This window comes from Grammomys surdaster, unplaced genomic scaffold, assembly GCF_004785775.1.
Source record: "Grammomys surdaster isolate TR1022 unplaced genomic scaffold, NIH_TR_1.0 126113, whole genome shotgun sequence".
Taxonomy (NCBI): domain Eukaryota; kingdom Metazoa; phylum Chordata; class Mammalia; order Rodentia; family Muridae; genus Grammomys; species Grammomys surdaster.
Window position 1 is genome coordinate 1,403,076 of NW_021620921.1, and position 27,029 is coordinate 1,430,104.

The 27,029-nt window shown below is 42.8% G+C and overlaps 1 protein-coding gene across 2 annotated transcripts in view; it reads right to left on the reverse strand.

The window, feature by feature from the left end:
- Positions 1-9,024: 9,024 nt before the first annotated feature.
- Positions 9,025-27,029, reverse strand: part of LOC114611472 (cytochrome b5 reductase 4) — a 62,695-nt gene continuing 44,690 nt past the window's right edge. For both annotated transcript variants that reach the window (XM_028756206.1, XM_028756208.1), the window contains 2 exons: positions 15,933-16,097; positions 9,025-12,615 (listed from right to left, as the gene is read on the reverse strand). In XM_028756206.1, coding sequence (XP_028612039.1) covers positions 12,561-12,615; positions 15,933-16,097 — 220 coding nt within the window. In that variant the 3' untranslated portion in view covers positions 9,025-12,560. The remainder of the gene's footprint in view (positions 12,616-15,932; positions 16,098-27,029) is intronic.

The window sequence follows — 27,029 nt, forward strand, 5'->3', positions numbered from 1 at the left end:
GGAGGATGAAAGGAAGAGGAAGAGAGACAGACAGACAGACAGACATATACACACACACAGAGAGACAGAGAGACAGAGACAGAGAGAAATATTTTCTTCATTCACAGCACCAAATTATTCACCAGACCCCTCTGGGCTCCATAGCTTTCCCGCAGCTCTGACCATCAAAATCCTTCATTCTGACAAAGGTCATCTCAAATATTAAACCTACTAGAAATATTTTTCAGTGCTCATAATCTAAAATGACCTCCCCCCACCCTGCCTGGAGAACAGTTTCCTTGCTACCTTTAAAAGCTCCTCTTGCTTGACAGACGGATCTCACAGGCACCCTCTGCCTTCCAGATGAGAACACAGCTAGGACATCCTCAGAGCAGGCCAAATACACTTCCTAACATCACAGCCCAGGAACCAGGAAGCCGGGCGAGTTCTCAAAGTCATCAAACAGCTTGGAGAGTAAGTTTTAATTTAAAGAGCATTTGTCCCTGACAGAGACCCTTAGTAGGTGGGGCAGACCTTCCTGCATCTCCTTCACTCCCATATGGCAAAATAAGGGGTGGCTTCCCTCAGTTACTCAGGAGACACAGTCGTGGGTAGGGGAAGCATGAGCTCTCAAGTCCAAAGATCTGCTGTGAGTTCTGACTGCTAGCCCCACCTGAGCCCGGAAGCTATTCACCTGCACATAGAGTGTGAATTGCTAGTAAGGTGCAGCAGTGGGGATTGGTGGGGGATGGGTGATAACCTCTTTTGCAGCTCAGAGTTCATTTAGTTCTCAGGTACCTATCAGACAGACCTGTCTGCCACTGCAGCCAAAATGCCTCAGTCACATAGGATGGAGGAGCTGGTCTCACCATATACACAGGGTTTTCCTCTTCCTAGGGTACAGCCTAGAAGCTACTTTGAAAGAGAACGCTCTCAGTAGAATGTGTAGGCTTCCTGCTTTGAAGTACCTCAACATCTGGTGGGTCATCAAGCTAACCAACTGGCACGGCTTTCGTGTCTTAGAGTTATGGTTCTCAACCGTTAAGGTTCATAACAGTAACAAAAGTACAGTTATGAAGTAGCAATGAGAATCATTTTGTGTTTGGTGGCCATTACAACATAAGGAACTGCATTAAAGGACTGCAGTATTAAGAAGGGTGAGAACCATTGCCCTAGAGCCTGTTCTTTTCTGACTCGCTTAGCCCGGGTCCATCTCCACCCTCCTGCTCTATCCTAGTCGGAGTTCCTGTCTAGAAATGATGAAGAGGAAAGGTCAGCTAAGGAACCGGTTTCAATGGGGAGAGAAATCAAAATCACTGCTTTGTGAGCACAGGTGGGCAGGAGGCCAGGCAGGGGAGAGAGCAGGTGCTAATGCTTGCAACAGGCCTGACTGAGCGGGGCTGTGGGATTCTGCATGGAGGTACGAGCTAACAGCTGGCTGCTGTGCATCTCTAGGCTGGAGAGCACCACTGACATCCAATTAGAATACTCACCATGGTGCTCCCTCCTGTCCTCTCCTGCCCCAGAGTGTTCTCGAAAATGAGAACTCGGGCTCGTGCGTGGGCCTGGCCTCACTGCCTTCACAGAACTACAACCAGTATCTTTCCCCTCTGGCTAAGCTTCCCTTACCCATTCCAGCATGTTCTGAAAGTTTTCCATTTGCCTCATAATCCAAGCTTCCGTGCCTCCTCCAGGGGTCTCGGCAGACATGCTGAGTGCAGGTTCTGCTCTACCCACTACAGCTCTCTTTATGTGTACATAATTTAATATGTATTATCATCCACCCAAACTGCTGCTCTACTTATTTATGTGCCTGGTTGGCCCAGGGGCTTCTTTTAAAAGAGATTTGGCATTGTATGTGGGGATGATTTTCACAAAGACATTTTCATACAGGTATATCACGTATTTTAACCACATCCTTGATTAAAACAGAGAGGTTCCATTACACAGGGATAGAGACATCAGCTCAGTCTGGTCACTAAATGGACCAAATTGGTGGGTAATGGTTAAGACAAAATACTCTTTTAAATCCTTCCACCCTGTCTGTGCTTGCAGACACTGGAGACAGGGAAACCCTGCTCTCACTTGTGTGAGATGTGGCAACAGCATGTAGTGGCTTGTTAGGAGACAGTTAGGGAGCGTGGTAGATGCAAAATGAATCCCCCTGCCTTCCAAAAGAGACTTCTGCAGAAGTAACTCAGCTTCTTCCCTTCTCCTTCATCTGGTACACCGTGATACAGCAGCCACAAGGTAAGTCAGGACATTTAAAGAAAACAGAAAAGCCTTTGCCTCTTGCCCCTGATGTTGTATAGAAAGTTGCTGTGCAATAAAAAGTACTATTCCCTTAAGACATTTCCCTAGAACAGGACATAGACTGTAGGACTTTCCAAACAGCACAAAAGAAAAACTGAAAAGCTTTCTCTTGATGGGTAGGAGAGACAGCTCCGTGGTTAAGAGCACTGGATGCTCTTCCAGAGGATCTGGGTTTGATCCTCACCACCCACATAGCAGCTCACAAACACCTGTAACTCCCATCCCAGGGGATCTGACACCCTCTTCTGGCTTCTGTAGATACCATATGGACTCAGCACACTGAAATACACACAGACAAAAGGCCCACACACAGAAAGTAAACCAAAATGATAAAAAAAAAAACAGGAAAAAAAATCAAAACAGTAACAGCAACAAAACAGCTTGAGTCTAGCCCTTCTCAGAGGAAATGCCAGCCTCTGTTTTCCTTAGCTTAATCTTAATTAAAAAATATCACACGTTCTTCCCGTCTCTCCCGCACTTCTCCAGGAGAGCAGGAGTCCATTCAGCAGCCACAGTTAGTAGAGAATAACAGCAAAGGAAAGGGAGTAAAACTGAAAAGTACTGGCAAAGCCAGAGAGCCAGTCTTCAAAAACCACTAATATAGCTAAACCTTGAAAGAGATCGGTGCAGATGGGAAGAGGACGGGTCAAATTCATAACAGCTGAGTAGTACTCCATGTGTGTAAATGAACCACATTTTCTGTATCCATTCTTCTGTCGTGGGACATCTGAGTTGTTTCTAGCTTCTGGCTATTATCAATAAGGCTGTTATGAACATAGTGGAGCAGGTGTCCTTGTGGTCTGGTGGAGCATCTTTTGGGTATATGTCCAAGAGTGATATAGCTGGGTCTTCAGGTAGATCTATTTCCAATTTTCTGAGGAACTTCCAGACTGAATTCCAGAGTGGCTGTACCAGATTGCAATCCCACTAGCAATGGAAGAGTGTTCCTCTTTCTCCACATTCTCAACAACACATGCTGTCACCTGAGTTTTTAATCTTAGCCATTCTGATTCGTGTGAGGTGGAATCTCAGGGTCATTTTGAGTTGCATTTTCCTGATGACTCAGGGCTTTGTCCTTCTCTGCCATTCGAGATTCCTCTGTTGTGAATTCTCTACTTAGTTCTATAGCTCATTTTTTGATTTTTTTTTTTTGATGTTAGCTTCGTAAAGGAGGATCAGTGACCAGCCCAAATTGGGGTCCAGCTCAAGGGGAGGCTCCAGGGCCTGACACTGTTACTGATGTCATGCTGTGCTTACAGACAGGTGCCTAACATGGCAGACCTCTGAGAGACCCAACAAGCAGCTGAAAGAGCCAGATGCAGATACTTATACATAACCAACGGACAGAAACCAGGGACCCCTGTGGTTGAATTAGGGAAAAGATGGAAGAAACTGAGAAGAAGGGCGACCCTATAGGAAGACCAGCAGTCTCAACTAACCTGGACCCCTGGGATCTCTCAGACACTGAGCCACCAACCAGACAGCAAACACCAGCTGATATGAGGTCTCTGACACATATATAGCAGAGGACCGCCTGGTCTGGCAGACCTAAGAGACTTGAGGCCCCAGGGAGTGGGGAGGTCTGGTGGAGTGGGAGTGGGGTGGGGACATTCTCTTGGAGACTGGGGTGGGGGTGAGGGGGAGTGGAGGAATGGGATGAGGAATTGTCGGAGTATGGACCAGGAGGGGGATTAGGACTGGATTGTTAAAAAAAATTAAAAAATAATAATGATTAAAAATAAGAGGGGGGGGAGGGAGAGAGAACAGGTCAAAATGGCCTCTCAGCTGTGTGGAGGTCATACTACAGAAATCCACCTGCCTCTGCCTCCCAGGGGCTGGGATTAAAGGTGTGTGCCACCACTGCCCGGCAGCATATTAGCTTCTTAAAAGAGGAAGATCTCAGTACACACACACACATGTAGATCTAGATCTAGATAGATTTAGATATAGATATCTCCACGTTAAAACCCTTCTTGGTAGGCTGGAGATGTCATCCAGTTAGTAGAGCACTTGTATGCCTATCTGTGCTGTTCAATAGTTGCTTGCCAGAGCCTGCCCATCTGCCTGCTGAAGGGCTGTTGAAAACAATTTTCCTAATCAAAAAGTATTACATAAACACTGGCCGTTATTATTAAATACTCCACAGACAAGAGGAGTAAGAATGGACTGTTTAGTCTGAACCCTGCTCCCACAGGAATGCTACACCACATCTCTGGAAGACCTTGTGCACATGACAATGTCTTTCCTGTTTGAAGGAAACTGTCATTTTTGTTTGCTCAGGGTGGGGAGCCACTCTACCCACTGAGTTACATTCCCCCAGAAATCAGTGGCCAAATAAGGGAACAGACCTTGGTGGCTAGCTTCAAGAATACAATCTAAGGGTTTTTAGCAAGGCAGAGGAAATGGGGAAGAAGGGAAGGTCTGCTGGAGCTACATGTTCAAGTGGGTTAGTGTCCCTTCAGTGTGCGTCCCCTGACACCCATGAGTGCTAGGAGCTCTGGCTGTGGAATTCTTTGTTCCCTCTGGCCTGGCCCAAGCCATTGCAGCTTCTTCTGGTGATTTGTGTGCAGAGGCCCCCACCTCACATGAAGCTTGGAATAATAAATCCTAGGTTTTAAATAAGTGTACATATTAATAAAACATGAAATGTAACAGAGCAAACAAGCCTAGATGCTCTGCTGGGATTTTCTGATTTGTTTCTCAAGACTAGTCTTCAAACTGCCTGTTGAAGGTTTTGTACAATAAAATATTAACTTGCTCAGAATGTGGGGAGTCTTTATCATAACAAGCACCTGAGTGAGATTCACTGAAAAATTCAGAAGGCTTTTCCTGCAGACTCATTTAAACAGCCATTGTGAAACACAAAGAACTGCTCTTCATAGCGTGTTCTAAATGGGAGGAAACAGACTTGCAAAGGGGTCCACATAAGCCACCTCTGAAGACACAATAAAGATAGGACAGTGAACACACTCCCTCACTGTCTAATCCCCATGGATTAACACAGCCAATGACAGCATTTAGAATCACAGCACAACTCTGTAATGGGGACAAAATTGTTAGCTAGCTCTTTCTCAGGCTCACCTCCAAGTCCCCAGTTATAACGGACAAGCAGTACAGTGTTGACGTGGTCTATTGCCCTTCAGAGCCAAGCACACACAAAGCTGCAGGGTTTTTATTTGCTTCACGCTGAGAACTATAACATCTACTACTTTGCCTGTATTTCACTAAACCACATGAAAGTGTCTACACTTTTATGGCCCTGTTTGTGTCATTAGCCACTTGCTGAACCCCTCTAAAATGTCTTTATCTAAAGGGTAAGGAAAATATGGGATACAAATTCACAAAACTGAATGATCTGCATGTGCAAAGCTTGCCATTTTGGCTCATATAAGAGGTCAATGGTTAGACTTTATGGCCTGCGATTTTCTGAGTTCATGACTGACTACATGGGTATGAGTGTGAGCTATGGTAGGTATCCTATCTGCTATAATGGAAATAGAGGCATGCACAGGCAGCTAGCTTAATGACCAAAACTATGGATTTGAATGTTGACAAACCATATTTGTCTAATTGAATGCTAGAAAACTGTATTAAAGCCACAAAGCTACCAGGAGCCATGCTAGCAAATTCACTGTAGGTCATAGATAATCAAAATGAATTTGTTATGAAGCTCTGGTCTGTGAGAAGATACATGTTCCTAGTGTGTACACACCTGTAATCTCAGCCCTCTGGATACAAGGACATAAAGATAGAGTAGCTGAATGCAGCCTGGGCTACAAAGTAAGGGAGTGAAACATGGTGCCCCTCTGTGCCTGCATGCTCTTTCTTCACCTGTGTATTATTTTGTTTAATTTGCAGAAGTTCTTGTTTTTAAGTCTTATCTCCCACTCTCTGGGATGGGGACATCTGTAGTTTTTGCTTCTATTTTTCTCTAAGTAACTGTTTCTGCAAAGATTCTCACGTATTCTTCCAGAAAGTTCAAGTATGGACTTATAATGCCATCTTTAAGAGCTAGATAAACCCTGGATGAGTGACTGTTGCAGTAGTTGATTAATCTGCTCTAATTTCACTGGTGGCAGTCACCCCAATGTTCTGGATTCCTAAAGACACACACACACACACACACACACACACACACACACACACACACACACATGGTCTTATATTTAAATATGCCTTAAACAGCTCAATTGCTGGGCCACTCCCAAACTTCCAATGTTGCTAATGCCTCCCCTCCAGTACTCCTGAATTATTTCTTACTAAAATCTACATTCCATCTTTGCTACCCTAGACCCAATAGGGGTGCCCCCTGGAGCCACTCTTCCCCGGCTCTTATATGATTGATATCTCTCTCTGCAGCTCTCAAACTTACATCTTATTCCTTTCCTGGCATGGTGATTCTCCTTCTTCCTTGATCCCCTTGCCCACAAATCCTAAAGTCTCTCCTCTGCCTCCCTGCCCAGATATTGGCCAATGGCAACTTTATTTACCAATCAGAACCAACTGGGGGCAGGGACCCTCAGCGTCTTACATACAGAATCTTGGTGGAATTTTGTGAACCCGAATAACATAATACAGCATTAAACCAAATCCACAAGTGACTGCAGATTTTCAAAGCAAGACTGCGATTAAAAGGGTAGAGCACGTGATCTGCCTTCAAAGAGCCGACTTTCAGGGCACCTCCTGTAAGTGTAGCTGTTTACGGTACACCTCTGCTAACCTGTGGCCCTTCTCCCTCCACACACTCCAGCTGGCTTCTCAGTTGTATGGTTAAACTAACACCACAGAGAAAGAATACTTCATTTCTATTGGTGACCCAAGTCAGAGATGGGACACTGGAGTAAGAAAGAAGTCCAGTCCTCTACAGAGCATTGGGCATTGTCTAGGGCCAAGTCTCATGGAGACTGAGTACACATGGTTTAAAGTCAGTAATCTGATTAGGGAGCAGGGGTAAGGGTGTGTGACTCACCTGTGCTTGGTAAGTGCCCAGTTCTCACTCATCCCAGTGACTCTGAGGAGGGGCAGGAGGAGCACCTCAGAGGCCAGCATACATGTAGTCCTCAAGACATGCCTTAAGAAGACGATGGGCCAATGTAAGAACTCTGGCCAGCTCAGATGTGGCAAGCATGGCTCTGGCAGGCTTTGCCCTTCTCTCCCATTTCCCTGATTTTCTAAAAACCTTTAAATTACATTCCTAAAGCTAGCCACCAAGGTCTACTCCCTTATTTGGCCACTTCCTCCTTGTCCCTCTAGGGCAAATAAATCTCCTCTGTGCTGAGATCTTGGGTCTTGGGCGTCCTGAGCTGATACTTTTCCTGTTAGGCCGTTACACAGGTGATTTATGAACTAAGTAATTTAGCAGAGCTGGACCTAAGAACTGGGGAATAGAGGAGTCTGTCCTGATAGTAGAGTTTGGGTAAATCTTAAATAGGATTTTTAAGTTTACTTAGTTTTGAAAGAGGAACAACTACCTCAGACTGGTCCTTAGAACAGATGCAGTAAATGAACTGCTGCTGTGCCTGTTCTTTATTTGAAAATTGGTCTAATGTCTTCTCAGAGTAACACCTGGAGATCCATACTCATGCCTCTGGACTCTGTTTCCACAATTTTCTTGGTATATCAGAGGTTCTTTAAAGGAACAGAACCAATGAGATACACACACACACACATACACACACAAGATAAAGACCTTACTAAGTCAATTAAGTTAAAGTGACGGCTGAGTTATACCCGAGAGGCTGGTAGCTGCTTGGTCCTTGAAGCTGGTCCTCTACTGGAGTTGTCCTATGGCAGCTGTCTGTCACTGCAGAGAAGGCCACTCTCATTCACTCAGCCCACAAGGCTGGGTGTGTCAGCAGTCTCAGTCTGGCACTGAAAACCTGGAACTTTCCTGGAGAGCCAATGATCTGGAGTTTTGACATGCTGGTTCTGACATTAGCAAAAAGGCTCATTGTAGCAACAGGGAAAATCAATTCAACACAAGGGACAAGCTGAACTGCTGAAAGGTGCTACCCACACTCAAGAGGGCACTGGGCATGAGTTGAGGCAATCAGGACAGGTCTTCCAGTGAGGGGCCAACTCAGCAGATTCTAATTTGTAGTAAGTTGACATTAAAACAAACTGTAATGCTTTTGATTCATTTAGTTCTGCGCAGAATCATCACTATCACCACTGTGAGCAGCAGCAGCAGTGGCAGCACCTTAGGCAAGGTCCGTGCAGCCCAGGCTGGCCTGAAACTCACTATGCATTCCAAGGTGGCCTTCCACTCATTGGCCTCCCAGAGCTGGAATTATAGGCATGTCCCACTTAGTTCAAAAAGTGCTTAGATTATTTTTGAACATTTTCTCTCAGGCCTCTGACACTGGTTAAAACTGAAGGCATGTACACTGGAAGCCAGGGTGCTCTGATCCTGCCCTACAGAGCCTCTCTTAGGGACCCCTGTATACAGATGCTCTTTGCTCTGATAACCTCCCCTTGGTCCATATATTCTTGTTTTGGGAGTTAACAATCCTTAGGTGAAAAAGAGATTGTCCCCAAGAGCCAGTGTCAGGCTAGGAGATATCCCAATGGGTAAAGGCACTTGCCACCAAGCCTGAGTTCAAACCCCAGCCCCACATGTTGAAAGGTGAGACAGATTCCCGCAAGTTATCCTCTTAGCTCCATGCTCGCATGAGCATGCACACGTGTGCCACATACATAAAGTTTGAGTGAAGCAATACTGTGGACCCTTGATTACAGTCTTCTCAGATTTTTAATAAAAACTCTCAAAAGTTGAACAATAATTTGATGGGCAGAATTAGGTTTAAAGTACTTCAATACAAAGGTATTAAGGGAAATAGAGGCAGAGACTAAAAGATATTTTAAAAACCCAATTTACTTCATTCCACATGCTTAAAATCACAAAACAACTACCACAGGGATAGCCGACAGTTTCTTTTTAAAAGCATTATTCCTTCCTTATTTGACTGAATGAGATGTCTAGCCCAGACAGGCCTTGAGCTCTCTGTGGAGTAAAGAATGTCTCTTACGTGCTGAGACAACAGGTGTGTGTCCCCATGCGTACAGTTTCTATGGTGCTGAGGATAGAACCCAGGCCCCATCTCTGCTAGGATGGCATTCAACCAACAGAGCTACATCCTAACTCCATGCTCTCATGTTTGTTAGCTTACCCTCCCATGCCTGGAGTCGTCTCCTCTTTAACCCCTGTCTAGTCTCAGTCCCACAGGGTTAATGCACCCACAACCTGTATCTAATCCTGTCCATTTGTAGCTATAGATACAGGGAGGCTTCTGGAAACAGGATTATTAATTCATGTTTCTCTCGCTTCAGCTTTTCCAGAGAAAAGTGTTTTCCTGTGGTTCTGAAGGGTACATTTCCTTTTTTCAAAAACTGTTTTCTGATGCTGTCTTCTCTTGTGAGTGTGCGGTGCTGGGGATGGAACCCAAGCAATGCCTTGTTCATGCTAGGTGAGTGCTCTTCCACAGAGCTCCAGCCACTGAAAAGCTGGTGATGATGAGCCTGTTTCTTTTGCCTCAAGTCATGAGCTTTAGGTTAGTTTCTTTTCCCTCGCTGAGTAAAGCCTTTCCAGGTTTCTCATTCTACTGAAGTTACCATGGAGTTGCTCCTTCAACATTCACTTCAGTGTTTTGGTTGGGAATTTAAGGAAGTTTTTTCTTGCAGTATATTGTTTTTAGTATTTATTGTCTTTAAATGATGATTTGATGATTGACACTCTCTGGCAGACACTCTTTATTGTCTTCAGTGTTTACTTCTTTGATCTTTAGATCTTAATGGACTTTCTTCATTTTCTCTTTAAGAAAGCTTAAGTTTTGTTTATTCATATTTTCTTTTTAGTTTAGTCTATTAAAAACATTCCTTTTTGAGATATAGCCCCTTACTATACAATTTGTCTACTTAGATTTGAGCACATATCACAAATATGTCAACGTTAGAAAACTTGCATCAAAACCAAAACAACCTGCTACCTTTCATCTTCCTCTCTTGTACTCTATAACAGGTATAATTCCCTTCCATCTCTACAAATAGGCCTTCCTAGAGTTTCATATAAAGAATCATAAAAGAGGCAAGTTGTAAAAGCTGTTTGTTTTTTTCACCCTGTACTCAGCATGTTTTAGGGCTCATCTAATATTTCATTCCTTTTTACGGCTAAATATGCTTCATTATACATACGTTATCTTTTTATCAATACATCCACAGATGAATATTTGGGTTGTTTCCACCATTTGGCTTTATGAATAAACACTTCCCCCACATCTGACTATACATCCACCAAACATATTCCTTCTCCCTTGTATGTTTATAAAACACAACAGTGAACATATAGAATATAATTTTTTTTAAAAAAGCACCTAAAGAACAAATTATCCAATCAACAGCAGGCAAAAATCTATACTAGTTATCAAAATCTGATTCTCAAATTAGATTGCAACTTGGGATCCAAGATATAAACTAATATGTGCATAGAGATTGTCCAAAGGTGCTGCTGGGTTGTCTTTCGCTCTCAAATACAGGGGAGGGGCAAAGAAGAGATATAAGAACAGAGGGAAACTGTTTGCTGGAAGTAACTGGAACAGGATTGGAGGAGAAAGAAAAAAGCTTAAAAACATGAAAAATAAAGCGATTCATGTAAGTTAATCAACATATTACCAATGGACTACTGAAAATAATTAAAAAGACACACCTCCTCCCAGCGGAAAAAGATGGTGGGGGAGCATGTAGCTGAAATCCCTATGAGCAGCAGGGCTACAGCTGGGCGCTGGATTCCTACCTCAGAAAAAGGAGACACAGGAATACTGGGTGTTCAACCAGCCATTTGCCAGCAGAGGCTTCAGAAGCTACTGGCCCTTTGGGATGTGCTAATGCTGCACCATTGTTAGTTGGGCCAGGCCATTCATTCAGACATGGTAGCTAGTTACAAAACTATTCATGAAAAACCAGGGACTCCTCTCCACTCTGTCTGTGAAACACTGCTGCTGGATGGATCAGGATAGAGTAATCTGGTGAGTGCTCCAGCAACCTATGCAATTAACATCCCCTTCAGAAAAGCTCTTGATAGCTCTGCAGAATTCTAGGTTTAAAGGGATTTGAAGGCTGCCTGCGCCAGAGCTTCCCACTGATCTGCCAGCTGCTGGGGAAGCAGCCAGTCTGGAAAGAAACCTTCAGGACAGAGTGTTCTTCTTTTCCAGCTGGTGTGGAAAGGTCTGCAGAAGGATTAATTATCTCAGGCCACTGGATGCCAAACTTCAATCTTTGCTAATACCTTTGGTCTGGGATGAGAGTTGTTAGTGTTCTTGTAAAGCTCTTTAAACACACCTAGTCCCAAACTACAAGTGTGAAGAATGTCTAATATTTTTCATTGGTATCTTAAAAATTTTAAGAGATTAAATTTCTTTAGTGTCTGTGTTTGTGTATTTGTGCACTGCCAACAGTGTGCACACTGAGACTATCTTGCAGAGTCAGTTCTCTTCTTCCACCCTCTGGGGATTAGTAACTGAACTACTGTTGTCTTTAAAATTTCCTCTAAGCTCAGGTATGGTAGCACACACCAGTAATCCCAGCACCAGGAAGCAGAACCAGGAGTTTTAGGCCAGCCTGTCATACATAGCTAATTTCAATTCAACCAAAGTTATAAAGTGAGATTCAAAATGTAATTAGCACATAAATAAAATTCCTTTTAAGACAACCACTGTATTTGTTATCTTCAGCAACATGTCTACCACATGGAGTAAAAAGTATGGAAGTACAGTTTTATTCAATCTATATCAACACCATAGACACCCACAAAACTGGACCACCAGCAGTTACAGCATTCCATGTTTTAAGACTAATAAGGACATACAGCATCAATTCCTGAGTGAACAGTGCAGTGTAAAATTTAATCTGTATTGCTCAGAAGATATCTTGCAGCATAAAAAGTAACCAAAATGATTGCTTTGTTTATTATGTCATAAAATACAAGTGTTGACTGCAGAGCAGTGATACTATTTCAGTGGTCAGAAAACTTGCAGTTCAAAACAAAGGCTCTTGTATGTACCTGCTGCCATGATTGACCGTCCAGGTCAGGCGTCCGCAGTAAAATAAGTCATGGTACAAAACTAAACCAAGAAGTTACTTGCACTGAGACACATGACTTCACTTGAGAAAGCCTGGATTCTGATTAACCTTCTACACATACAAAAATTCTTTTAAAAAATCCTAGGCAATCACAAATATAAACTAGTTCAATAAAAGACAATGGCAGCTTTTTCTTATGCTGTAAAACCGTGAATCTCATCATCAGAAAAGTTAAGATCATGCAGCAACCTGAAAAACAAAACATGTATGACTTTTAGGGAAAGTGTTTACAAATAAAGTCATGCGATCAAAGCTTGCCAACATACCCTCTTCATTTTCTCAAGTCATGTTTGTTTTTAAAGAACACAATGAGCACACCAGAAACTTAATTACTAAACAGTATCAGCGATTTAACCAGTATTCAATTTTTTAAATGGTTTTACAAATGCCACTAATTTTAAATGACTTGAGTTAAGATCCAATTATAATTCACTCCTTGTAAATGGCAGACATGCTCTTGGATATATTTGACCTCTAAGATCCTTCTTTCCTTTTTGCTCTCACCTCTGCCATGTTCTGTAGTTTATGTGCTAAAAACCATAATATTTTTACTGTGGACTATTCCACAGTCCTCTCTGCTGCACTCCTATGACATTCTTCAACAGCATGGCCCTGTGACCTCTATTCCTCATACTTAATTAAATGTATGGAGTCTAGGGCTTTATTACATATAGATTTAATTCTCTGTCTGCTGCATTCAGAGTGTTACTACTGTATGACAATGTACAGCTGCCTCTCTTATTAGATGCTAGCAACCACTGGTGACCTGTGAAATCTAAGATTCTACTTCCATCATTCTTCATTGATCAACTGAAGGCTTCACTAAAGAAAGCCTGCTCTGTGGTCATGTGGCTATCCAGCAACTAGCTCATATAGAAAAAGGCAGAATAAATGCTTTATTTTCCCACTTTCATTCACCAGTTTTCCAAGCGAGGGACAGGAAACCACACTGCTAAAATACACTTCTGCCTGGAAAATCATACAGAGAGTGAGACCACAGAGGTGGCTGCTGAAGATGACCATTCAGCACTGTCTGACCAGAGCAGAAACGGTCACAGTAAGGGCCCATGTGGCACAGCGTTAGGACACAGCAGGCAAGCCTCTCACTCTGGGGCCTATTCTACTTTTGTAGACATGTATACTGTCTCCTCCAGAGAAGGGCTTCACTGTAACCGCAGTCTACCATTTGAATACCTTTAACACACCTCGTTCTCCCTGCCCTTCTCCTACTAGTTCTGTTGGGATTGTGTGTGTTGCTTTGAATAAACCCAGGGTCATATACATAAGAGGTAGACATTCTGACACTGAGTTACATCCCTAGCTCTTCTGTGTGTATATATATATAGCTCAGGCTGTCCTGGAACTCCCCATCATCCTGCCTCTGCCTCCAGAATACTGAGGTTACAGGTGTGCACATCACAAAAAGCTCTGGAACCATGGCAGTCTACATTCATAACTGCATAGGTCCTTTATGATCACATGGTTCTGGTCTCCTCAAAACATACCCCAGGTGACAGTACCTGACTATCTATGGTGCTCCAAGTTATATTCCAGTCACATTTGTCTCATCACAGGACAGTGTGAGCCTCTAAAGTTGAGTCTGCTTATCCACAGTACAAAGTTGTGAGTAGATCAAAGTATCACTATCAGTTGTTTGTTTTTAAAGTATAGGCTTCTAAACCTTTATTATACAAATGGACTCATGAAACGAGGAAGGTATGCTTGGAATACAGCTAGGTATCTAGCTGGTTCTGAGAGGGCTTGGATCTAGGCCTACCCATGGACACCAAAGTCTGCAGACCCTCATGATTCTCATAAAATGTGTGTGTGTCCTTTGTATAAACATCTCCCAAGACACTTTAAGTTACCTCTAGACTAGTTACAACACATCAAACAACATAACTGCTGTATACCTATGCTGTGCTGCCAGGAAGTGATGACAGCAACTGTGAAAATGCACAGTGCCAGGGCAATGTCTTAGAGTATTCCTGATCCAGATGTGGCAGTGGAAGTGATGGAGAACTGACTTTTGTGCACCATGCAGCAGACATGAGATTAACTCTAGAGGTCTTAGGAATGAGGATGACAAAGGCCTTTTACAGAACAAAACTATGATAAAATAAGAGCCTCTTATCACTTTTGGTATGAAAGGCACATTAGCTGGGCATGATGCCTGAACCACACCACCCAGGAGGTAGAAGCAGGCCGATCTCGAAGTCTCAAGTCAGCCAGGGATATATACTGAGACCTGGCTCAGACAGAAAGACAGACACATTCCATCAAGATGGTGACAACAAGACATCAAGGAAATGAGTCTGAACTAAAGCCACAAGGAAGATGCTATGAAGTACAAATACTGATCTGGGTCAAGTCACCCTGACAGGCTGCTCCATCAGCTTGTTCAGAGGAGGTAATTTCAGGAAGCCATGGGGAATGGTTAAGAGCCCTGCTGAGCTTCGTAGCCAAGCAAGCTCAGTATTGGAAGATTAGTTTTGAGGCAAAATTGAGGAACTGTAGAGACTACAGTTGCTTAACAGCATGTGAAAATCCTACAGTCATGACATCCTACAATTTAATGAGCAGATCGAGTGGTTCCAGTCTGCATCTGAGTGGCTAAGATGTGCAGAAGCAAATGAATGAAAATGAAGACATGGCCTCAGCTCCAGCAGACCACCAGTCATGGGGGAAGAACGGAGTTCTGCTAGGAGGGTGTGCAGATGCCCCTGTAGCCAGTCTTTCCATGCTGAAGATCTGAAGTTTCCACTGCCTGACAGCATCACTGCGGCCTAAGGATGCTCAGAGACACACGAGCCAGCGGTGTAAAGCGGTGCAACACTTGGCCTTGATTTCCAATAAAAGAGAATCCTGCTTTAAAACTTGGAGTCAGGGTTTTTGTAAATAAATTTTACAATAAAATTAAACTTAAATTATCTAGAAAATGTTAGGTTTATAAAAACCAAACTTAAGGAGTTTCTAATCTAGAAATCCAGTACATGCTACATTTAACCAAATATTTTAAGGTATCATATAAGGTGGTTTTCATTGTGTGGTCTGAACATGGGTCTTGCTTGCTTATGTAGTATAATCTAGCATCTTCCTTTGACTTGCTGCCTGACTTGGGATCACAGTTTTATTTACCAACTCCTATACAGCTGCAGAGACTAAAGGCAGAGTGTGACACTAACAGGAAAATGGCTTGCTTGTAGTGATTTACATTGAAGGTGGTGAAGATGAGATTGAGAGTCCAACCTTCCATAAGACTGCGGCACTGACCTTGTAACTGTTCTTGACAGCCACAGGCAGAGGACGACATCGACTGCTGCATCCAGCGCTAAGCACAACCCGGCTCCAACCTCTGTCCCTTGTATGGAGACTAGCAGCTGCACTACTTTCATAGCAACCACAGATTTTGGTGTGTGACAGACAGCATGGCAGAAAGAGCCAAAGGCTGGTCAAGTGCTCTGTGACCTTCCATTGCAGGGTTCTAGCCCCCAACCGCCACTCACCTTATCCCCTCATCTGTAAATGGTGTTGGTCCACAGATGCAAAAGAAGACCCTAGAGTTTTCTAAACTTCTTTGCAAAAATTCGGAGAGAAGAGCTCGTGACACCTGTCCCCGTTTGCCGTTCCATTCTGGAGAAGGTGCCGAGAGAACAAATTCAACATGAAATCTAGGACAAGAAAAGAGTTTTTAAAGTCTGTCATTTCAAACCCACTACTGTCACATTTTAAGGTAAGACTCCTTTCCCAAAGGACAGTTTAACACAGACACACACATGAATGCAAATACACTAAGGATTGGTTTTGCTCTGGGTAAAGGCAATGAATAGAGCAGTGATTTGATTGTTTTATGCTTTTGTTTTGTTTTCTTGAACTCATTAGCAAGGGTCTCCATGAGATCTCAGAGACTGTTACACTGCCTGTGTGAGTCTCAGAGAAGTGCAATTTCCAGAGACAGGTATTTTAATCCCTGCTTAAATCTGCACCACAAATTTCAGACCATGGACTAATATGGTCAAGAAGCCTACGTGACTTCTTATCCCTGTAGTTCCAAACCAGGGAGATCTGTAGTCTCCGTGTCCAGAGATTAGTACTAACCCTGTGAATGACACTTGTTCACTTGGTTGTGTGAGGCATAACTTTAGCATTCCTCTCAGAAGCTTCTCCTTCCACCCTTTATATACAGCCTAGGAGCAGCCCTGGCTCCACCCTTCAGTCTCCACAACATGAGACTGGCTACTCAGTCTTCCTGCCATGATGATGTTAGGAACGCCATTCTTCTGCTCTTAGCTCAAGCTTCATGTCCATCAGCAAATTCTATGACCAGCCCCACTGGTCTTGGCTCCTTTACTCTGTGGCTGTAGAAATGGTGGCCTTTGCCTTTTCTTTGCAGCCCTTACTTCAGGTTGCAAGCATGTAATCCCCGAGGGAACTATTTTATTGTCCATTTTTCCCTTCAAACTCTATGAAAGCAGGGATGATACGAGCTTTGGCTACTGCATTCTAGTGGCCAAAACACAGGAGCACTTAAGCATTATGGAACCAGAAACACGGAAACTAAAGAAAGAACACACAGTTTAGTGAACTACTAAGTGAACTGCTGGCCAAAAGCTAGAAAACCGAAGTCCTGCCACCCAACACACTGCCATCTGGACAGCACCAGGTCACTGGACTCTTACACAGCCTACTCCTTTCTGAAGAGCAGCAAGCCCTGCTCACACATCAGCCTAAGCCTGGTGTGGGGCTGCTCCAAGAGGATTCTGGGGTAAGAGCTGAAGAAATTGAATGTGAAAATTGACTGCGGCTCCTGCTGCAGCTTTAATGTGGCTGTTGGCTGGCTGACACGCCCAAGCACTGACAGGCCAGGTGCAGCTGCAGACCAAGTAAGAGTACCAGGCAGTGGTCAGAGAACTAGCCCAGCTCTGCACACAGGCCCTGCCTCATGGGTTTCCCAGGGCATTCACTGGACTTGGTGAGGAAACTTCCCAACCAGTCACATCAATCAGGTAGTTTTCCCATCAAGGTTCCAACTTAGCCTACACAACGGTTCTAACCCATGCTTAGACTGCCTCCCCAAATGCAGGGCTAAGCACAAACACCTGAAAACTGCAACTCCAAACATTCAAATTCACAAACTTTCCGAGCGTCCACCTAACACTGATTGTGTTCTACTGGATTCTGCACCACTTAGATTTCAGATTAGAGACACTCAGTTGGTGAAGTCTATGCAAACACTGGGGAACTCTCAAACTGAAACTGGAAGGACTCTGGTTCCTGGTATTCTGGATAAGGGACCCTCAACCTGCACCTTGTTTCACTAAATCATTGCTAATACCTTTTATCTAAATGTCTTTCTACCATGGTGAATCAAAAGCCAAAGATGGCCTTTTATGGCTCTATTTCCAATGAACTTTTTACTAAAATAAAACTGCTAAGATATAAAGTCAGAGTTAATTGTCCATAAGCTGAAATGGATAACTGTTTGTAACCTTCCTTTTTGGTATGCTTTTTAAAGAAGGCTAACCATTTCTATGAGCATCTACTTAGACAATGATCTACTTAGACAATGATAAGCCCTTGAGCTCTCTATGTAAACAGCATATACTTTTCAGGCCTTTTGTACTCAGTCACACACTGGTTCCTTCCCTACAGTCTGGTACTCAATGGACAGAATGAAAAGGCAACACAGATCATTTAAGGTTATCATGAAGATGCTGCTGTCCTGGGTGAGGAAGAGCTTTAACCAGAGTGGGAGCAAGTCCACATTAAGATAGAATGGATGATGTCATTTCTCAAATCACTGTAGTGCCTTCTCTGGGAATCTTCTCTTTGACACAATTATAGCACTAAGCCACTGGGGACCAAAGAGGTCATCTTTAAACCCTGACCCAAGGAAAAAAATTAGGATTCTTGAAAGGTTTACCTGAAAACAAATAAGGCAACCCACAAAATGCAAAGTGACAAGGAGAGAAAAGGAAAGGGTAGACTTGAAAACTGCAACTCCAAACATTCAAATTCACAAACTTCCTGAGCATCCTTGCTCCTTGAGAATATCCTTCCTTCAGGGTTTAATGGGTTTAATTGACTGAGTCAGGTGAATCTGATATTAATCAAAATGGTCTCTTCTGAGGACAGCTGATAAGCATTGACTTGCTGTCCCCTTAGGGAAAAGCAAACCCCAAATTGCATAATTTACCTCATTATCCACAGAGTGGGATCAGTTACATGTGACATAATTCCTGTTTGAAGATAAAATCTTAGTAAATCCGACAAAGTCTGAAGACAGAAGCAGCACTGGGACATCCAGGCCACTACAGAGCATTGCCTGAGTTTCCACTCAGTTAACGTTCATTTGGTTGCCAGACGGACCTGTACCTGTATTAAAGCTATGTTAAATAGAATTTAAGAAAGAAGTCCTTTGTTTCCCTTGCTTTGTTTGAATAAGCAATATATATCTTGAAAAAAAAAAAAAAGAGGACTTGCTCCTTGAGAATGTACATGTGGCATGAGACCAAAACAGGAAGAAGAGCCCTTACAGGTTCAGTTCTGTTTGCAGTAAAGAGTAAGTTCCTGTTTGTGCTGTGTGACCCAGATACACTAGATGTGCCTGATCACATGTGGGCTGGAGGTACACAGAGGACTATGTCAGGATGGATGCTTGCTCCAGATTGGACCTGGGAAATGTGGCAAGTTGTTGGTTTTGCCTTTATAAGCCCCCGCAAAAACATGACTTGTGGCCATTTTCTGGGAACCCAGAGATGGACCTGGTCAGAGATCCACCCTCCCAGTATTAAATTAAAGCTTGCTTCAAACTTGGCTTAAGATTGTAGTAGTGGTCTTTTTCTCAGCCTAATTCACTGGAATTAACAGTGGACTAAAAAGTCACTAGGAATAAATTAATCTATTGAAAAAATTTAAAGTGGATAGTGTTCACTCTAACATATACAGAGTCCGTCTATCTAGCAACTGATTTCTCCCTCTTGCTTTCAAAACATACCTCTTCCTTCTGGTTTCTCACATTTGTCCATGACACTTCCCTATTCTACTGCCTCAGCCTCAGGTGGGACCCACAGATCTTAGATCTGTCCAACACATCACAGCCATATTAACTCTCCTAAAACCTAAAACCTGGGAAGGTCTCTATTGCCTACAGATTAGCAATTCAAAGCTCTTGGTGTCCCAGCCTTTTGGTTTTTCTGTATTTGTCATATAGAAAAATAAGCTTTTTCATTGAAGTACCAGAACATTCTGGTCTTAAAGAACCTAACTACTAGAGTTTCCTTTCCTGTTCACAGAAATGCTAATTTGTTTCCTATAATCCAGGTCATAATCCCTTGTTCCAGGAAGCCCTGGCACCCCTTCTCCTCAGAATGGGTGTGCTGGAGCAGTTTCCAGACAGCACAGCAATGCAGTAATGCAGATGTTCCTCTTCACTTGTGACTCAGTCCCGAGCTGCCAGGATTCTTTTCTTTTTCTATTCTAGTGGAAAACTATATAGTTTTTCTAGTGGGACATATATTACCAATATCAAATGATGTTGCTAGCTGGGTTGGGGGTTGGGGTGGGGGTGACTTTTGTCAAAGCCTTCACAGCCCAAGAACACTTTCATCTCTGACTCTTCGGGACTCTTATCCTGAGTACTTAGAGGAGTACAGAAGAAATTCTCACCATGCCATATAACACAGGCTGGTTAAATAAGCCATGGTATGTTCACATGATAGAACACAGTGCTATTATTAAAAATCATGGTACAATACATGGCTTTCCAGTCCACACTTCTGGCATTTTGAGCCATTCCTGGCTGTGATGGTTTGTATAAGCTTAGCCCAGGGAGTGGCTCTATTTGGAGGTGTGGCCTTGTTGGAGTAGGTATGTCACTGAGGACTTGGGCTTTAAGATCCTTATTCTAGCTTCCTAGAATCCAGGCTTCCACTAGCAGCCTTCAGATGAAGATATAGAACTCTCAGCTCTGTGTTGGGAGCCAACTCCTAGGTGAAAGCAGCTATCATCTTTGCAGCCATCTTGGGACATATATTTACAGGTTGATTTTTTGTACCCTGACAAGAGACTTGTTTTTCCTAGCATGATATTTTTGCAGGCAGCCCACAACTGCTGAGCACGTACTGATAACATCTTGTTTTTCTCAGATGTATCCTGGATTTGCTGTTTAGTGCCCTCAATTGCAAGGCACTTGTAGTAAAGTGTCTCCTGCTGCCCTCCCCTGCTTGTGCTTCTATACCCATAAATGCTTTTCAATAAACGAGACTTGATCAGACACCCTGTCTTGTCTCCATTCTTTGTGTCTCTTTCCCCTCCATCCCCACTCTCTCACTTGCAGACCCTGCTGACTGACGCACAGGCTGGGTCACCTGGCGTCCAACGAGAGACAGTAAGAATGAGAGACCTCATGACGGACATTACTGGAAGAAGGGTCAACTGAAAATTCAAAAGTAAAAAAAAGGTGATCACCGTAGGAACCTGCTGAGTCGAGACCAGTAAGTCATAGTGATGAAAATGGGGCAAGAAATTAGTCAGCAGGAGCTCTATGTGGAACAGATGAGAAGGCTTTAAAGATGTGAGGAGGAAAGGGGAAAAGTCAGCGTTTGTTGTCATTTTTTGATTTTATTAAAGAGTTATGTCCCTGTTTTCCTCAAGAAGGAACCACTGATGAAAAAAGATGGCATAGAGTTAGAGATGCACTCAGATTTTTTACAGGACATTTGGGCCTGAAAAGGACATTACTGCCTTTTCATATTGGAACTTGATAATGATCTCAACAAAGTGTCTGTCCATAGCAGTGGCTGTTGAAAAGGGTGAAAAAAATTAAAGACAGTGGAAGGAAAGAAAAAGGAAAGGGGGGGAGGTTGTGTGCCACCCTTAAATAAGAGTGCTGCTTTTATACTGACCATCCAGGCACTGTTAAAGATTCTATGAAAAAGGTTAGAGAGGGCCTGGAAAACCGCAAATGCCAGCGTGACCAGGAACCCAACCAGGACTGGTTCAAGGCTTGGCTTAGTACCTCACCATGGCTCACCACTTTACTCCCATCCATCTTGAGACCTCTATTAGGGCTACTTATTCTCTTGATTCTCTGGCCCATACTGTTCAACAAACTGATGGCTTTTGTATGACAACAGATAGATGCTATTCAAATGAAACCCATACAGGTCCATTATTACAGGCTGGAAGAAGGGGACTCTAAAACCTCTGTCATTGAAATGGACGAGGATTAGCCCCTAACTTATGCGCTAAACTGGATAGTCAATGACAGGTAAAGAGAACACCTCAAGACTCTTGCCCCTAACTAGAAGGCCTCACCAACCTAAGATAGGAGCTCAACCAAATGGCTGTTGCGTATCCAGAGACAGGAAAGGGAGGCTGGGGTCTGTTCTAACCTAAGACAGACGCAGTTTCCATAAGTTTTCCCAGCCTTCCCTTTTGAAAAAATTAAAAAGGAGAACCTGTTGGGAACCAACTCCTAGGTGAAAGCAGCTATCATCTTTACAGCCATCATGGGACATATATTTGCAGGTTGATTCTTTTCTACTCTGACAAGAGACTTGTTTTTCTTAGCATGATATTTTTGCAAGCAGCCCACAACTGCTGAACACACACTGATAACATCTTGTTTTTCTCAGATGTATCCTGGATTTGCTGTTTAGTGCCCCCAGCTGCAAGGCACTCGTGGTAAAGTATCTCCAGCTGCACTCCCCTGCTTGTGCTTCTATACCCATAAATGCCTTTCAACAAACAAGACTTGATCAGACACCCTGTCTTGTCTCCATTCTTTGTGTCTCTTTCCCCTCCATCCCCACTCTCTCCATTTCAGACCCTCTTGACTGACCTGTGGGCCAGGTCAGCTCTGCCTGCATCATGCCTACCTAGATGCTGCCCTGCTCCCACCATGATAATAATGGACTGAACCTCTGAACCAGTAAGCCAGCTCCAATTAAATGTTGTCCTTATAAGAGTTGCCTTGGTCATGACTAAGACATTGCCTTTAATAACTGCATGTCAGTAGCTTCTCCTTCTCCAATCGTAACCATCCAAAAAAAAAAAAAAAATCCCAACCAACCAACCAACCAACCCTCTAGGGGCTAGAGAGAGGACTCAGCAGTTAAGAACTGCCTTCTGTGTTTATAGAGGATTCCATTCTTTTCTCAGCACCTGCATAGAACTTCACAACCATCTATAACACCAATCCTAGGGAATCTAATGCCTTCTGGCTTCTTTGGGCACCAAGCAATGCACGTGGTACACTTACAAATATAAAAGGAAAACACTTTTACATATAAAATAAAAATAAATAAAGTTTTAAAAATTTAACAACAAAACCCATCTCCAAACAAGCATTCCTCAGGATGATTGATGGGGGAGAGCCAGGTTGACAGAATATATTCTATGATCAGATACAACAAGCAGAAGATAGTTACCAAAAGTACAGCCAGTATGACTATATTGCCTTCAAAATAAAAATAAAAAAGGTGTGTGTGTGACTACATATGACAGTATAAAGATATAGGTTATAATGTTTATTACTCTTTGTAGAATAGAAACTTCAGCCATTCTGTCCATTATTCTCTGCTATACTTTCTATGTAAGCATGTACTAACTTCATAAATGTAAGAAAAAAATCACAGCAAGTGGTGCTCATAGAAGGGATGTGTCACTAACTCTTCTATCGAAAGCAGTGGTTCTCAACCTTCCTAATGCTGTGACCTTTTAATACAGTTTATGCTGTGGTGACCTCCAACCATAAAATTATTTTCATTTCTACTTTATAACTAATTGTGCTATTCTTATGAACTGCAATGTAAATATGCTATGCAGGATGGTCTTAGGTGATCACTTGTGACAGGGTTGTTTCACTCCAAAGTGGTTAAGAACAACTGTTCTAAAGAAGAGTATTGACATCAAAGATGAGTGCTTTGAAGGGGAAGGAAATATTCATACTATAAATACATTCCAAAGTGATGCCCAGAAACTAACCTGCCATCTGGACTGCCCCAACTCCTGATATCTTATGCTGTATCATCATCAGCAGGACACTCAGAGCCACTGCTACTGATGGGGAGGGCGGGGTGATGGGGAGGGCGGGGTGGGGCCATGCTACAGCATAGTTCACCATGATACATACCGGATTAACAGCAAAATTCAACCTTTCTACACAGTAATCAGCTAGTTTACTTGAGTTATTTGCCTACTGTTGTTCTCATTTTTTTCAGACCCGGGGGGGGGGGGGGGCGCCAGGTGTGTGCAAGGTTCAGAATGCTATTAACTAAATCCCTATTTTTTGAGCTTTTAATTAGGTGAAATCACACATCTAGCATCCAGGTAAGATAATGTAATTTTTGTTCAAATCTCATTCTTAGCATGAAAACTGGATTCAAATAGAAAAGAGAAATTCTAAGTGACAGAAAGTAAAGAGGCTTATTTTTTAGACTGCATGAGAAAACCAGCTCATACAATGCCCTGTTGAGGTGTGACCTGGTATAGGCATGTAGCAGAGAGATGTTCACAAATACACACTGAGTAAAACAGGATCATTCTAGGGAAGGCATCTCAAGGCCACACCTACTGCTGTGGATAGTAAACCTCTGTTCTATAGATAGAAAAACTGAAATCCTGGTTGACTGAGTAACTTGCAAGAGGTCACAAGGTGATCAAGTGTTCCTTTCTTCATTAGTGATACCATCCAGAGAAACCCTGAGCACAAGAGCATGTCCCCTGAAGAGGACACTATTAGACCCCATACCAGCCTTCCCCAGTATCCAGCCTTCCCATTCTTCCTTGTCTCACAGAAGACTGAATGGAAACTTAATTCTACAGGATGTTTAACTGTTTAAACTATTCAGTATCAGAAATTTAAAGTTTTCACAATGCAACAATAATTTAAACAAAGGGACCTGTTCAGGGAATACATTTGGCCTCCAAAACTTCCTGACTAATACAACTAATGCAGGGAAATGGCACCATGGGAATGTGTAACAGACACTCATTAGACTGGATCTGAATTCCCACTTTCTATATAGGATATTATCACCCAGGCCCATCCAGAAGCCCTGAGGATGAGGGGTCTTCTATTTGTATGGAAAGTCTCAGACTATAGGAAAACTGCTGACAAAATGTCCCACATCCAACTACAGACTGTGATCATAGGGAGGGCTTGACCTGACCACATGTTTATAAAAGACCAAGTCCTTGGAGATCCTAAAACACTGTTGGAAGTCAGTACACACACACACACACACACACACACACACACACACACACACAGACACACACACACACACACACACACACACGGGAGAGAGAGAAAGAGAGAGAGAGAGAGAGAGAGAGAGGGAGAGAGGGAGAGAGAGAGAAAGAATATGAATGAGATGGGATGGATGCAAAGGTCATATTTCAGAGGAAGCTGAAGCCTTGGAGAATGAGCACCTTGGGCAAGAGGAGTACAGACAGGCAGGAGAGGGACAGAGGTGGTCAAAACGGCACACCTGCTATTAACAGCACTGTTCTGGGCAAATTGTGAGGATCATTCAACTGCTCAGTAGTTATGACAGGAAAAAAAAATCAAATCCTTAGTACTGTAGTCTAGGCAACCAACAACCCAATCATGAAGACCAAACTAAAAAGAAAGGCACTTCATGTGCACAGGTACAATGTTCCTTCATAACAGCTGATCAAAATTAACTCCTATTAACAGACTAAGTTAGTGCCTAATCATTGAAATGAATCTCTTAAATTTTATAAAATTTCTCTTTAAGGAATTTAATACTTCTGCCAAAATTTACTAGAAACATTTAATTTTAACGCCTACCTGTAACCAGTCTTTTGGTACTTTGTGAGTTCTTTTTCCTCCACTCATTTAACCCCTTAACACTAGATAAGAGAGAGAAAAGGATAGAGAGGAAAGGAAAGAGTCCCTGAATAAAGTCAGGGTTGGAAACGGGGTGGCATTATCATTAGACTATTTCCTGCTGATTAGGGGCATTGAGTTCCCTTGGGACAAGTTTGATTTTCACCATCAGGATATCTAATTTCTTCTTGTTGTTTCTTCTTTAAGCATGACTACTTAACAAACCACAATCAAAAACTCACCCCACCTTTGAGGCCCTAGCAGTTATCTACCCTCTGAAAAGTCCCCAGAATTCTAAATATCACACAATTGCAGAAACTATCTGCAGTTGACAAAACCAGAAAGAGGTAAATCATAGTCAGCTACTGTGGACAATCTGAAGCAGCCCCATATCTTATATCTGGGATTAAAATGAAACCATATTCTTATATTTCTGTTTTAAAGATTGGTGTCTTTAATTAATTAATTAGATCTTAATATTAATTAATTAATTAATGGTGTCTTTAATTAATTGATTAGAGCTTAATATTAAGCTCTAATATTGTCACTGCACCTACCCATATCTGTTTAGAAATCTTTAAATGTTTGTGAAATAGGAGCTCTAATAAGGCAAACCATTCTCTCCTTCGGAGGGCCTCTAACCCATTCTAAACACCACAGAGACAGCTTCCCAGTTCCCAAAGCATTTCCATGGTCTTCCCCAAACCTTCCAGCTGTTTAGTAAAGCACCACTGTTTGACTTTGAACCCATGAAAGTAAGCAATTTTTAAAGAAGAGTCCAAGCAACAAGCCTTTTTTAATTAAAAAATTAAGATTTATTCTTATTTTCTATAACTGAGTGTTTTGCCTGTGTGCACATGTATCCATCATGTGTATGTCTGGTGCCTGTGAAGGTCAGAAGAGGAGACTAGATACCCTGGAACCAGAATTATGGAAAAGTCCTCTGCAACAGCCACAGGGCTCTTACTCAATCATTAAAGCTAGAGACATGTGTAGCAGGATACTTATTCTGCTACACTGTATTCACAATTAGGCAGTAGAAGAGGAGGCGGAGCTGGGAGAGAAAGAGAGGAAGGGGAGGAGACAACTGGAGAGGAGATGGTGGGATACCACTGGAGGGGAAAGAGGTAGAAGGACAATGGAGAAGGGAATGGAAAAACCACAAGTTATAAGGTATCTCATAGATGGAGAATAAAATAGGGTAGTGGTAAATCTGCCCAATTTAGGCGTGCAGTTTGTATTCATAATTATTGAGTTTTTTTTCTTTGATCGGTCCTATTTGGGTTGGAGATTTACCCCAACAGATATGGGAACTAGGGTTTGTTCTACACTGTGAACGCTTGGAACTAGGCCATCTGTATTTCTTGAACTCATTCTCAGCTGCCTCAGCAGAATAAATATGCCCAAGTGGAGGCTTTAGCCAGGTTAAGAACAGTAGTGCTTCAAGGGTAAGCATGCTCAGGTCACAGCCTTGACTTATGAGCCACTCATTGAAGGAGGCAGGATGTGGGAAGTAACAGAGAGCAGAGGAAAGAGCCCTTTATTACTGACAGTCAGGACCCATGTGCAAGACCTTAGGAACTGTGGCATCTAAGGGTGTTCTGGCTTTTCAAGGACTGGAAATTTTATTTTGATGAGACTATATGAACATAAGTAATCACCTCATATATTCTATGCAACTTAGAAAGTCCTGGCAATCTTAGAAATAGACAACTACAGAAATGTTCTAGAAAATATGGTAACC